Genomic DNA, 12908 nt, shown 5'->3' on the forward strand with positions numbered 1-12908 from the left:
GTTTCTATATCAGTAAAAACTTAAACTGACAGTATGGTATTATGTGATTTCCAGACACATACCATAATCAAGTAACTATGTAATCTTCAGTTCTTATAAAAAGACCATATCAAATATGACTTCAAAGAAACTTTACTTTTAATTTAGCACCTAGAAATTGGGCCTCTGTGTCATGATGCGGTGCGGTGAAGGGTGGTGAGGCAGACGCAGTGGACCCAGGTAAGATGAATAATGAATTTTAATTGAAGAAACTCAGTCCAAAACAACAGGCAGCACGCACATTAGACACTGAATTGACAAGACATTGACTACGACAAGGACCCGAAGAGGAACAAGGAACACAGGTGGAGTTAAATACATGGGAGGGTAATCACAGAAACGAGACACACCTGGGAACAATCAAGGGGAGGACAGGACAACGAAGAGACTTAAGGACACAGAAAACTCTAAATAAACACAGAAAAACACAGATCCTGACACTCTGTCTCCAAATCTACCTTCAGGAAGTCGTTTTATATAACACCGCCTCTTTAAGTATCTTTATATCATGTTTACAAGTTATAGTAGTATGGAGCTGGTGAAGGACAGACAGTCTGGGGCTAGTTTCATGATGTCAAGAAACTTTACATTTCCATAAATACGCCTTAGTTGTGTTTTTGTTCTCTGCTAGGTTTTCCCTCAATCATCAAGATTTATTTTCTTTTCAACTAACAGACTCATAAAAACTCCTGTGTGCATCTGACTTTATCTAGCTTGACTTTGTAGAGTTGTGTTTTGTCAAAGCTGATCAATATTGTTAGAACTACAATATGAGTAAATTGTGTCTTTGCAATAAGATTAGCATCATGGTGCATAAAGGAAACATACAAAATTACTTAATGGCTTAGTATTTTCTGAAGGAACGCCCTGAGCTGTAAATGCACTAAACCAGCGTTTCCCAATTCCGGTCCTCAGGCCCCCCTGCCCTGCATGTTTTAGGTGTTTCCCTTCTGCTACACACCTGAATTGAATATATGGGTGATCAACAGGTTTCTGCAGCACTTGATGGTCATGCAATCATTTGAATCAGCTGCTCTGGAATAGAGGCACATCTAAAACATGCAGAGCAGGGAGGCCTGAGGACCGGAATTGGGAAACGCTGCACTAAACCATTAGTTTTGTTGTATGTTAGATCTGGTCCTACCTGTCAGCTGAAGCAGTAAAAACATTTTAATCCATCTGTATGGAAGCATTCTGCTTCTGTCTGTCTTCTCCTGTAGTCCTGATTGTAAATGGCTCAGGCTCAAACGTTTTGAAATATAAACTCTGATGCACTTTGTGTGGTTTGTGAGAGCTCACTACCTCACTCTGATTTCCTTTTATATTTTCTCACCTCTGGTACCGAAAGGATTCATTAAAAACATTTTGGTATTTCAGTTTCAATAAAAGCTACGTCATTCTGGCAGCAAACCCACCAGATCCGTTTCAGAGAATTAGTGCATGTAGATTCAATGCACTGCAGAAAAACATGGCTGACCGTGTGGCTGCTATGGTATGATGTCGCATGAAACATCATAGCTGTCTGGTTGTGGGTGTTGAAGTGTCAGTTTCTGTTGGTTGCATTACTCATGGGAAAGCAGGACATGTTGAAATTTGACTGAGTTCTGCAGCAACATAAAAACATTCAATACTCCACCGGTTTATGCTTTGTTGCGTGATTAGAGTTACGTTGCCTTTGTTTTCTAAAAATAACTCCTTTAATCACTTAGTAGTGATGTGTAGATAGTTAACAAGGTGTTAGTTTCTGAGAGTTGTGTAGTTTGTGCTAATGCAACAGAGGTCACGTGGTTTTCTCAGAAATAACTTCCTCTTTGAAACAAAACTCGGCCTTCATGTCCCAGTGTAAGAATTAACTTCACTCCCAAGATGATGAAACAGCAAATTCTTTATTGTCAAATCAGCCTATGACATAAAGCACAACCACAACTGACTGTCAACACATCAGCAAAATTACTGAGTATAAATCATTTTAAGAACTGAAAAGATATGACAGTAAAATATGGTTGAATGGATCTTACTATTACTGGACAATGGTGTCACAAAAACTTTGTTGTGGAAATACATTGCTATGGTCTAATACAGTTAAAGGATGGTTTATTAGAGTGACAACCTGTCACAGTTTAAGTCTACCACCAGATGTCACTAGTGAGCAGTGAATGAAGCTTTGAATGACGATGAGTTGGTTTCACCTGTCATGGCCGCTGGCTTGAGACACATTTTGCTATTTTTGCTTCATGATTTCTCAAGACCAGCAGGGAAAAACACATTTTCATTGAGGATAAAATTGAGGAACTTGACTGTGAAGATTTCCCAGCTGCATTTATCAGTTATATTAGTTATTAACAGATGTGGCCAGTACAGTGAAGACTTATTATTACCTCAGATTGCAATGTTACATACTGATAAACTGCTGTTACAAAACACAGATAGTGTTTGACTGATCTGAGATCTGTTGGTTCCCTTTCTTTTTTTCTTCCTCCCCTCCAGGGGGTCTTTTTGTGGGCTCTAGTGTCCCTTATATGAAAGTAGGCTGACAGGAAAGGGGGAAGAAGACATGCAGCAAATGTCGCCGGGTCTCGGAATCGAACGCGTGACGACTCAAGGCCTCCAAACGTGGGTCGCGCTATCCCCTACGCCACCACAGCATGCCCTGTTGGTTCCCTTTTTTAACTCTGCAAGTTTCCTTAGACAGCAGAAATAAGAGTCAGATGACACGTGAGCAACACGCTGAATGAGTCTCTATAGCATCATGCAGGATGAGCTACGAACTGGACACTTCACTTTCCAGAACTGAACCGTCTGATGACTGATTCATGTTATGACTCCAGCTGCTTTAGCCTCTTTACGTCATCTCCATTGCATTTCACTGGGATATGGCAAGCAGTAACATACTTAATCTAACTTTATTCTATCTGGGTGGTCAGATTTTCTCACATTACCCAGGATAGGAAAGCATTGACGACCACAACCTTCAATATTTTCTTTTAGAGAGCCACGAATCTCCTCTGCAGAGCAAACCAACATATTATTTAGTTTAAATCTGTGACAAAGAACATGAAATCCTGGCGTGATAGAGAAAGTTTATACTTGTTTCACCTCTAGGGGCAGTATTTACAGGATATCTTTAGTTACACACTTGGGTGTAAAAAGATATTAAAGTTATATTCTGACCGTCTATAATCTGTAGCAAAAGCAAAAAATAAATAAATAAATAAAATAAAAGCAAAACAAACAAACAAAAAAACAGAAATCCAGTTAAAATATTTGTTTTTGACTTTGTCCTTCTCTGTTTTTAACCATTGCTTTGCTGGACAGAGAGGAGAGAAGAATATACAGCAGATTCTTGGGCCGGGAGTTGAGACCCGCTGCACTGCAGACTCAGCCTTGGTACATTGTGTCTTTGCTCAAGCTGTAAAGCTTTTAATGCTTTTTCTATTTCTTGTTGACTGTAGAATAAAGACAGTCTGTGTCAGAGGAGACTCCAGCAGAAGAGGAAGAAGTTCCCACAGTGCTGTAGATCACAGTTTCCTGGACCTGGAAGGAAAAATCACATTCATTATGATGTACAGGGTGTATCAAAGTCTTAACAATCCAGTTTCACATCAAATTTAAACAAGTTTGTGACAATTTTCCTCCAGAAAGGAGTCTGTGTTAAATAATTTTGCTAAAAGAACTCAAATTAAATTATTCAAATACATATCTGCTGGTTCTTTAATGCACTGAAATACTCACTTTGCCTGTTTTCTTTTTGGATTTCTTGAAGTTGATGGTGGCATAAGACAGACCATCCTCTGGTTCAGGCTGGACAGAGAAAAAACAACTTATTAAAATTTGACCTAATTAAAGCAGACAGGATTTAAAAATAAAGTTCAATTATTTCAAGTCATTGAAATAATTATATGTGGTTTCTGTTAAAACTAAACACAAACACAACAGTGTGCATTGATCTGTATTTACTGTTGTACAGGTCTTTGTACTTGTTTAGACTATTTATTTAGAATATTTTCTATTATGTTCAATAATCTTTTGACAACCAATCGACCTCATGAGGATCAAAGCCTGGTTGTAGAGCAGCAGATCCTCATTTTTAGCTTTACTTGTAGTAGGGTTAGGATTGAACGGGTAATGCTTATAGTTAGCATTAAACGCAATGACTTAAATGAATGCAAGCCACTACAAGGTCCTGATATGGAAAGAAATGCAAACGTGTGTGTGTGTGTGTGTGTGTGTGTGTGTGTGTGTGTGTGTGTGTGTGTGTGTGTGTGTGTGTGTGTGTGTGTGTGTGTGTCCTTCAAATAGAGGACCACTTTCACCATTTTGACCAACAAAGGGAGATCCTTTGTGGAAATTGATGACCTTTTTCTGCCCCTCACTGTAGATACTACTTCACTCTGGGTATAGAGATATGGTGTGAGTTAAGTTACAGTAAAGGTTAGGGTTAGAAATAGACTAGTAATGGCAAGGGGTAGAAAAATTTTTTGGGTTAGGCATAAATACAATGACTAAAATGAATGGAAATCAATATAAAGTCCACAAAGATGTGAGTGCGTACGTGCGTGTGGACGTGGATGTGTGTGTGTGTGTGTGTGTGTGTGCGTGTATGTGTGTGTGTGTGTGTGTGTGTGTGTGTGTGTGTGTGTGTGTGTGTGTGTGAGCCTACTGTATTTTGACTGGTTTCTGGAACAGCTAGGCCCACTGAAGACTCTGGGTTCAGGTCCTGGTTTGTTGCCGCTTTATGTTGGGGAACCTTAGATCAACAAATTCACACAGTAAGTGTTGTCTGTTTTCTGGTGACTGTGACTCCTTTGTGTTCAATTCCCTTTTTGTGATTAAATGAATTCCTTGATCTTGTTTCAATATTTAATGAACCAAATTGCAGCACTACTTCTTATCCCTGTTAGACTCTTTCCAGTGTAGAAGAAAATACAGATCTAAAATCAAACCTATACTTAATGTGTCAATGTTGAAACTCACCATGCTGCCTTCAATTTGTGTTTTATTTCCTGAAACGACATAGAAATGGACTTATATGTTCACAATGGTTTGTATTTTCTAAACATATATATCAAGATGAAAACGGCTTCAATAATGAATGTATTTTTTGAATTTATTTAAACACATTTAACATACTCAGATCATTTTTCTACCAAGTCACACCTACTGTTGCTAACGCTAACGCTCTACTACTTGTAGCTAAAGACATGAAACATAAAAATTGAAATGTAAATTTAACTTCTAGGTCTTTCAGGTAATAGTTTGGAAATGAAAGATTCATCTCTGAATTATCTCACCTTTAGTTTTGTTCCATATGATGATCACCAGGACAGTTATTAAAACCATCGCTAAGCATAATGGAATAAAAATATACCACCATGGAAAACCTAAGAAGATAATTCATTACATTAAAAACAATGTAATTCCATAAAAACAATGTTGTTACTCAAAATGTGAACACAGTTAATCGGTCTTAATGTACAACATCACAGTTACTGATGAGAGAGAAGGATTAGTCATTGCATAAATTGGTTTAAATGTTTTATTTCCAATAATGTCAATTACTTGATGTAAGATCTGCCGAGTTGGTTGTTGTTTCTACTCCTTTAGTTGTTTCAACTCCTCCATGGGCTGCCACCTTATCGTGGTGGAGGGGTTTGAGTGCCCCAATGATCCTAGGAGCTATGCTGTCTGGGGCTTCATGCCCCTGGTAGGGTCACCCAAGGCAGACAGGTCCTAGGTGAGGGACCAGACAAAGTGCAGCCCGAAGACCCCAATGATGAAGGAAAACCTTGGACTTGGTGTTCACTCGCCCGGACGCGGGTCACCGGGGCCCCACTCTGGAGCCAGGCCTGGAGGGGGGGCACGATGGCGAGCGTCTGGTGGCCGGGCTTTTACCCATGGAGCCCGGCCGGGCTCAGCCCGAAGAGGAAACATGGGCCCCCCCTCCCATGGGCCCACCACCCGTGGGAGGGGCCAAAGGGGTCGGGTGCACTGTGTGATGGGTGGCGGCCAAGGGAGGGGACCCTGGCGGTCCTATCCTCGGTTGCAGAAACTGGCTCTTGGGACGTGGAATGTCACCTCTCTGGTGGGGAAGGAGCCGGAGCTAGTGCGTGAGGTCGAGAGGTTCCGGCTAGAAATAGTCGGTCTCACCTCGACGCATGGCTCTGGTTCTGGAACCAGTCTCCTTGAGAGGGGCTGGACATACTTCCACTCTGGAGTTGCCCAGGGAGAGAGACGTCGGGCAGGAGTGGGCATACTTGTTGCTCCCCATCTCGGCGCCTGTACGTTGGGGTTTACCCCGGTGAACGAGAGGGTAGCATCCCTCCGCCTACGGGTGGGGGGACGGGTTCTGACTGTCGTTTGTGCTTACGGGCCGAACGACAGTTCAGATTACCCACCCTTTTTGGAGTCCTTAGAGGGGGTACTGGAGAGTGCTCCTCCTGGGGACTCCCTTGTTCTGCTGGGGGACTTCAACGCTCACGTGGGCAACGACAGTGAGACCTGGAGGGGCGTGGTTGGGAGGAACGGCCCACCCGACCTGAACTCGAGCGGTGTTCTGTTGCTGGACTTCTGTGCTCGCCATGGATTGTCCATAACGAACACCATGTTCAAGCATAAGGGTGTCCATATGTGCACTTGGCACCAGGACACCCTAGGCCGCAGTTCGATGATCGACTTTGTCATCGTTTCATCGGATCTGCGGCCGTATGTCTTGGACACTCGGGTGAAGAGAGGTGCGGAGCTGTCCACTGACCACTACCTGGTGGTGAGTTGGCTCCGGTGGCGGGGGCGAAAGCCGGTCAGACCTGGCAGGCCCAAACGTGTTGTGAGGGTCTGCTGGGAACGTCTGGCGGAATCCCCTGTGAGACGGAGCTTTAACTCCCATCTCCGGCAAAACTTTGAACACGTCCCGGGGGATGTGGGGGACATGGAGTCTGAGTGGACCGTGTTCCGTGCCTCCATTGTCGAGGCGGCCGATCGGAGCTGTGGCCGCAAGGTTGTCGGTGCCTGTCGCGGCGGCAACCCTCGAACCCGTTGGTGGACACCTTCGGTGAGGGATGCCGTCAGGCTGAAGAAGGAGTCCTATCAAGCCTTTTTGGCCTGTGGGACTCCGGAAGCAGCTGATGGGTACCGGCGGGCGAAGCGGCATGCGGCTCGGGCGGTTGCTGAGGCAAAAACTCGGGTGTGGGAGGAGTTTGGAGAGGCCATGGAGAAAGACTTCCGCACGGCTTCGAGGCGATTCTGGTCCACCATCCGGCGTCTCAGGGGGGGGAAGCGGTGCAGCACCAACACTGTTTATAGTGGGGATGGTGTGCTGCTGACCTCTACTCGGGACGTTGTGGGCCGGTGGGCAGAGTACTTCGAAGACCTCCTCAATCCCACCAACATGCCTTCCACTGAGGAAGCGGAGCCTGGGGACTCTGGGTTGGGCTCTCCAATCTCTGGGGGCGAGGTCGCCGAGGTGGTTAAAAAGCTCCTCGGTGGCAAGGCCCCGGGGGTGGATGAGATCCGCCCGGAGTTCCTTAAGGCTCTGGATGTTGTAGGGTTGTGTTGGTTGACGCGACTCGGCAATATCGCATGGACATCGGGGGCAGTTCCCCTGGATTGGCAGACTGGGGTGGTGGTCCCCCTGTTCAAAAAGGGGGACCGGAGGGTGTGCTCCAATTATAGAGGGGTCACACTCTTAAGCCTTCCTGGCAAGGTCTATTCAGGGGTCCTGGAGAGGAGGGTCCGTCGGATAGTCGAACCTCGGATTCAGGAAGAGCAGTGTGGTTTTCGTCCTGGTCGTGGAACACTGGACCAGCTCTACACCCTCAGCAGGGTCCTGGAGGGTGCATGGGAGTTCGCCCAACCAGTCTACATGTGTTTTGTGGACTTGGAGAAGGCGTTCGACCGTGTCCCTCGGGGAGCCCTGTGGGGGGTTCTCCGGGAGTATGGGGTACCGGGCCCTTTGATACGGGCTGTCAGGTCCCTGTATGACCGGTGTCAGAGTCTGGTCCGCATTGCCGGCAGTAAGTCGGGCTCGTTTCCGGTGAGAGTTGGACTCCGCCAGGGCTGCCCTTTGTCACCGATTCTGTTCATCACTTTCATGGACAGAATTTCTAGGCGCAGCCAAGGTGTTGAGGGGATCCGATTTGGTGGCCTCAGGATCTCATCTCTGCTTTTCGCAGACGATGTGGTCCTTTTGGCTTCATCAGATCGTGATCTGCAGCTCTCGCTGGATCGGTTCGCAGCCGAGTGTGAAGCGGCCGGGATGGGGATCAGTGCCTCCAAATCCGAGGCCATGGTCTTGAGCCGGAAAAGGGTAGAGTGCCTTCTCCGGGTCAGGGGGGGTGTCCTGCCCCAAGTGGAGGAGTTTAAGTATCTCGGGATCTTGTTCACGAATGGGGGAAGAAGGGAGCGGGAGATCGACAGGCGGATTGGCGCAGCGTCTGCTGTCAAGCGGGCGCTGTACCGGTCCGTCGTGGTGAAGAGAGAGCTGAGCCAAAAAGCGAGGCTCTCGATTTACCGGTCGATCTACGTTCCCACCCTCATCTATGGTCATGAGCTTTGGGTCATGACCGAAAGAACGAGATCGCGGATACAAGCGGCCGAAATGGGTTTTCTCCGTAGGGTGGCTGGGCTCTCCCTTAGAGATAGGGTGAGAAGCTCAGTCATCCGGGAGGGACTCAGAGTAGAGCCGCTGCTCCTTCACATCGAGAGGAGCCAGTTGAGGTGGCTTGGGCATCTGGTCAGGATGCCTCCTGGATGCCTCCCTGGTGAGGTGTTCCGGGCACGTCCCACCGGGAGGAGGCCCCGGGGAAGACCCAGGACACGCTGGAGGGACTATGTCTCTCGGCTGGCCTGGGAACGCCTCGGGATTCCCCCGGAGGAGCTGGAAGAAGTGGCTGGGGAGAGGGAAGTCTGGGCCTCCCTTCTGAAGCTGCTACCCCCGCGACCCGACCTCGGATAAGCGGAAGAAGATGGATGGATGGATGGATGGATAGTTGTTTCAATTTCTCGTTCAGAAGAAAAACATAAAATTAACTTTATAATGACGATAGACCTAGCTTAGTGATGTCGTATTCTCTTCAATTCAGTTTATTTATACGGCACCAATTCACAGCAAATGTGGTCTCAAAGCGCTGTACAAAAATCATTTCAATTCAGTGTCAATGTAAAATTTATCTGTATAACACATTTAAAACAGCACTTTAAAAAACTTCAAAACAAGTTGAGTAAAACAGAAAAACAGTAATACAAGCTCTATTAAAAGAGAATTAAAAAGTGGAATTTCACATACAATCCAACTAATCCTAGTTTTAAACAGTACAGTGTGCTTAACTATTTAATTAAAAAATATATTCTTAGACAACCCAGTAGATTGCATCGAGTCACTAAATTGGAGCATTTAAAAATTAATATTTAGAATGTCAGTTAATAAGTTTAATTTATAACAGACCATATTGTTACAGATGATTTTCAATATTTCATGAATACAAATGTTTTCTCCCTGACTTGAAAAATGAAAACTCTACCTTGTTGTTTAACTTCCTTGTTGCTCCCTGCAGATGTCCAGTGATGTGTTGCTGTTGGTGTTGACTGGGTCACCTCTAGTTCAAAGAAAGCAGCAGTAAAAATCTGCTTCCTGTTAACTTTACAGCAGTGGAAACTCACTTCCTTACCTGAGGACTGAAGACTGAAGGGGATCAGCTGAACTGCTTTAGTGACTGAGTTTGTGACTTTACATGTTAGAGACGGATAAATGTCTAATTTCTGATGAGATGTTGGAAATGTCACAGTGGCAGAGCAGGAATGTTGGTATATTTCCATATCTGAGGGTTTTTCCTCTTTCCCCTCATAAAGCCACTTCACCTCATGTAGACAGTCGTCATGAAAGACCACAGAGCAGAACAAGGCGACTTTATCTGGTTTCTCCTGCTCAACAACTGGTGAAAAAAGAGAAATTAAAGAGAAAAATACTGTAGTATTTAAATTACTACATGATTACTATATTATAAATGTAACTTTACATGTTTAGTTTTTACATGATGTAAATACTCACTTGTAATTACAGATAGATACACAGCAAAGTCATGGTGTTGTCCTGATATTGTCCAACGGCATGTGTACTGGCCAACATCAACCTCTGTGACTTTATGTAGAAGCAGAGAACCGTTTGCTGTAACACTCAGTCTGTCTGATATAGTTTTCATTTCTCTGTGAGAATTTCCAAGTTTGACCAGCTCTCTTATTTCAGATGAATGTTTATCATTGAAGAACCAACTAGTTTCATCAGATTCATCATGTGTGTCTCTTCTGTTTCCACAAGGCAAAGTGACTTCATTTCCATCTCTGACAGTAAGGAAGGTTCGCTGCATCTCAATTTGTGCTGTTAAAATGCAAAATAAAATTTCAACAAAATGTGAAAGATGTAATGACTACCAGCTAAAATGATAAAACATAGCTGTTTCAGTGAAAATCTGTCATTTTGATCCTTACCTTTAAACTGAAGCATGAGGATCAGAAGTAAAACCATTTGAATCCATCTGAAAGCAGCCATGGTGCCTTACTGCTCTGTTATTTTCACTAATGATTCAGTCTCTAACGTTGGTTCTGCTTAAAAATACATTCATGCCGTTTTCAGTTGCATCACTTCCTCTCAGTGACTGTGCCCTGTGAGTTTAACCGTTAATACTTGATAATTTAGCTGCAGATGTCGATGTTTACAAACTCAGGATTCGGTGATGACACTAAGGGAGAAATGGAGAAACGATTTTTATGTCTGAGGTATTTTAATCATTATTTTTACTCTAACACTAAATCCAGGAAGCAAAACTTTGATCAGCAAAAGAACTGAAGAAAATGATGGTGTAAATATTCTTTGTTGTATTTAAAAGTAATGAAGAGTGAAGAGTAAACTCACCAGAATTATTCTCCTGATGTTTGCTCTGAAGAAGTTATATTACCGAACACAACTGAGATGTTTCTCCTCTCATGTTTGTTGCTTCCTTGTTTTAACTCAGGTATTTTTTTCTGAGAACTGAAGGGGAAGTGTTATTCTGAGAATGTGACAGCAGCAGCAGAGGAGATATATTTGTCCACCAATGATCAGCAGCATTTGTGGTTAACATATTGATGAATGTCATTAAAGTCTCCATGACAACTGTTGTTGACTTCCTTTTATGTGAGTGGTCAGTTTAAGTCACAAAAGATGCATAAAAAACATCTCTGTTCTCTGTTCCAACTACAAATAAAAATATAAAGACAATATGAACGAACTGAAGCTGTAAATAATGTGATTGTTATTTTAATCCTGACCTTTACAGAGAACAATGTGCTTTGAATTAGTGGGAAATAAGTGTGCTTCCCCCTAGTGGAGCTTTTGCGTAATGACAATGGATTAACATAAACAATGAAGGTGCTAAAGTTTTGTTGTAATGGCACATAAAAAATAATTAAATCAAACTGATATTCTGTTTGAATAATAATAAAAAGAAAACACAAAAATGCCAATAGGATATTGATATTTTGAATAGACAAAGACAAAGCGCAGCCCGAAAACCCCAATGATGGATAAGAACATTGGACTTGGCGTTCCCTCGCCCGGACGCGGGTCACCGGGGCCCCACTCTGGAGCCAGACCTGGAGGGGGGGCACGATGGCGAGCGTCTGGTGGCCGGGCTTTAACCCATGGAGCCCGGCCGGGCTCAGCCCGAAGAGGAAACATGGGCCCCCCCTCCCATGGGCCCACCACCCGTGGGAGGGGCCAAAGGGGTCGGGTGCACTGTGTGATGGGTGGCGGCCAAGGGAGGGGACCCTGGCGGTCCTATCCTCGGTTGCAGAAACTGGCTCTTGGGACGTGGAATGTCACCTCTCTGGTGGGGAAGGAGCCGGAGCTAGTGCGTGAGGTCGAGAGGTTCCGGCTAGAAATAGTCGGTCTCACCTCGACGCATGGCTCTGGTTCTGGAACCAGTCTCCTTGAGAGGGGCTGGACATACTTCCACTCTGGAGTTGCCCAGGGAGAGAGACGTCGGGCAGGAGTGGGCATACTTGTTGCTCCCCATCTCGGCGCCTGTACGTTGGGGTTTACCCCGGTGAACGAGAGGGTAGCATCCCTCCGCCTACGGGTGGGGGGACGGGTTCTGACTGTCGTTTGTGCTTACGGGCCGAACGACAGTTCAGATTACCCACCCTTTTTGGAGTCCTTAGAGGGGGTACTGGAGAGTGCTCCTCCTGGGGACTCCCTTGTTCTGCTGGGGGACTTCAACGCTCACGTGGGCAACGACAGTGAGACCTGGAGGGGCGTGGTTGGGAGGAACGGCCCACCCGACCTGAACTCGAGCGGTGTTCTGTTGCTGGACTTCTGTGCTCGCCATGGATTGTCCATAACGAACACCATGTTCAAGCATAAGGGTGTCCATATGTGCACTTGGCACCAGGACACCCTAGGCCGCAGTTCGATGATCGACTTTGTCATCGTTTCATCGGATCTGCGGCCGTATGTCTTGGACACTCGGGTGAAGAGAGGTGCGGAGCTGTCCACTGACCACTACCTGGTGGTGAGTTGGCTCCGGTGGCGGGGGCGAAAGCCGGTCAGACCTGGCAGGCCCAAACGTGTTGTGAGGGTCTGCTGGGAACGTCTGGCGGAATCCCCTGTGAGACGGAGCTTTAACTCCCATCTCCGGCAAAACTTTGAACACGTCCCGGGTGAGGCGGGGGACATGGAGTCTGAGTGGACTGTGTTCCGTGCCTCCATTGTCGAGGCGGCCGGCCGGAGCTGTGGCCGCAAGGTTGTCGGTGCCTGTCGCGGCGGCAACCCTCAAACCCGTTGGTGGACACCTTCGGTGAGGGATGCCGTCAGGCTGAAGAAGGAGTCCTATCGGGCCTTT

The 12908-nt window shown here is 45.5% G+C and overlaps 1 protein-coding gene across 2 annotated transcripts; it reads right to left on the bottom strand.

Moving 5' to 3' along the window:
- Nucleotides 1-1906: 1906 nt before the first annotated feature.
- On the bottom strand, nucleotides 1907-11197 carry LOC114159110 (uncharacterized). Of its 2 annotated transcripts, none has more exons than XM_028041210.1 (10): nucleotides 10943-11197; nucleotides 10519-10769; nucleotides 10082-10408; nucleotides 9702-9998; nucleotides 9555-9629; nucleotides 5331-5420; nucleotides 5014-5042; nucleotides 4700-4786; nucleotides 3772-3840; nucleotides 1907-3573 (listed from the first exon to the last, which is right to left on the bottom strand). In XM_028041210.1, exons 2-10 carry the CDS (start codon nucleotides 10577-10579, stop codon nucleotides 3472-3474), a joined length of 1137 nt encoding a protein of 378 aa, XP_027897011.1. In that variant the 5' UTR covers nucleotides 10580-10769; nucleotides 10943-11197; the 3' UTR covers nucleotides 1907-3471. The 2 variants fall into 2 exon arrangements, with proteins under 2 accessions (XP_027897011.1, XP_027897012.1); XM_028041211.1 differs by having other exon boundaries at nucleotides 9702-9965; nucleotides 10943-11196.
- Nucleotides 11198-12908: the final 1711 nt, after the last annotated feature.

Source organism: Xiphophorus couchianus, chromosome 15, assembly GCF_001444195.1.
Source record: "Xiphophorus couchianus chromosome 15, X_couchianus-1.0, whole genome shotgun sequence".
Classification (NCBI taxonomy): Eukaryota; Metazoa; Chordata; class Actinopteri; order Cyprinodontiformes; family Poeciliidae; genus Xiphophorus; species Xiphophorus couchianus.

What these genes read in the sequence shown, in the direction of transcription:
- LOC114159110 (XM_028041210.1), bottom strand. Translation starts at nt 10,579, where the DNA reads ATGGCTGCTTTCAGATGGATTCAAATGGTTTTACTTCTGATCCTCATG. An exon ending in GTATCTATCTGTAATTACAA is followed by an intron (nt 9,999 to 10,081) that starts GTGAGTATTTAC and finishes TAAATACTACAG; the next exon opens with TATTTTTCTCTTTAATTTCT. An exon ending in CACAAATTGAAGGCAGCATG is followed by an intron (nt 4,787 to 5,013) that starts GTGAGTTTCAAC and finishes TGTTGATCTAAG; the next exon opens with GTTCCCCAACATAAAGCGGC.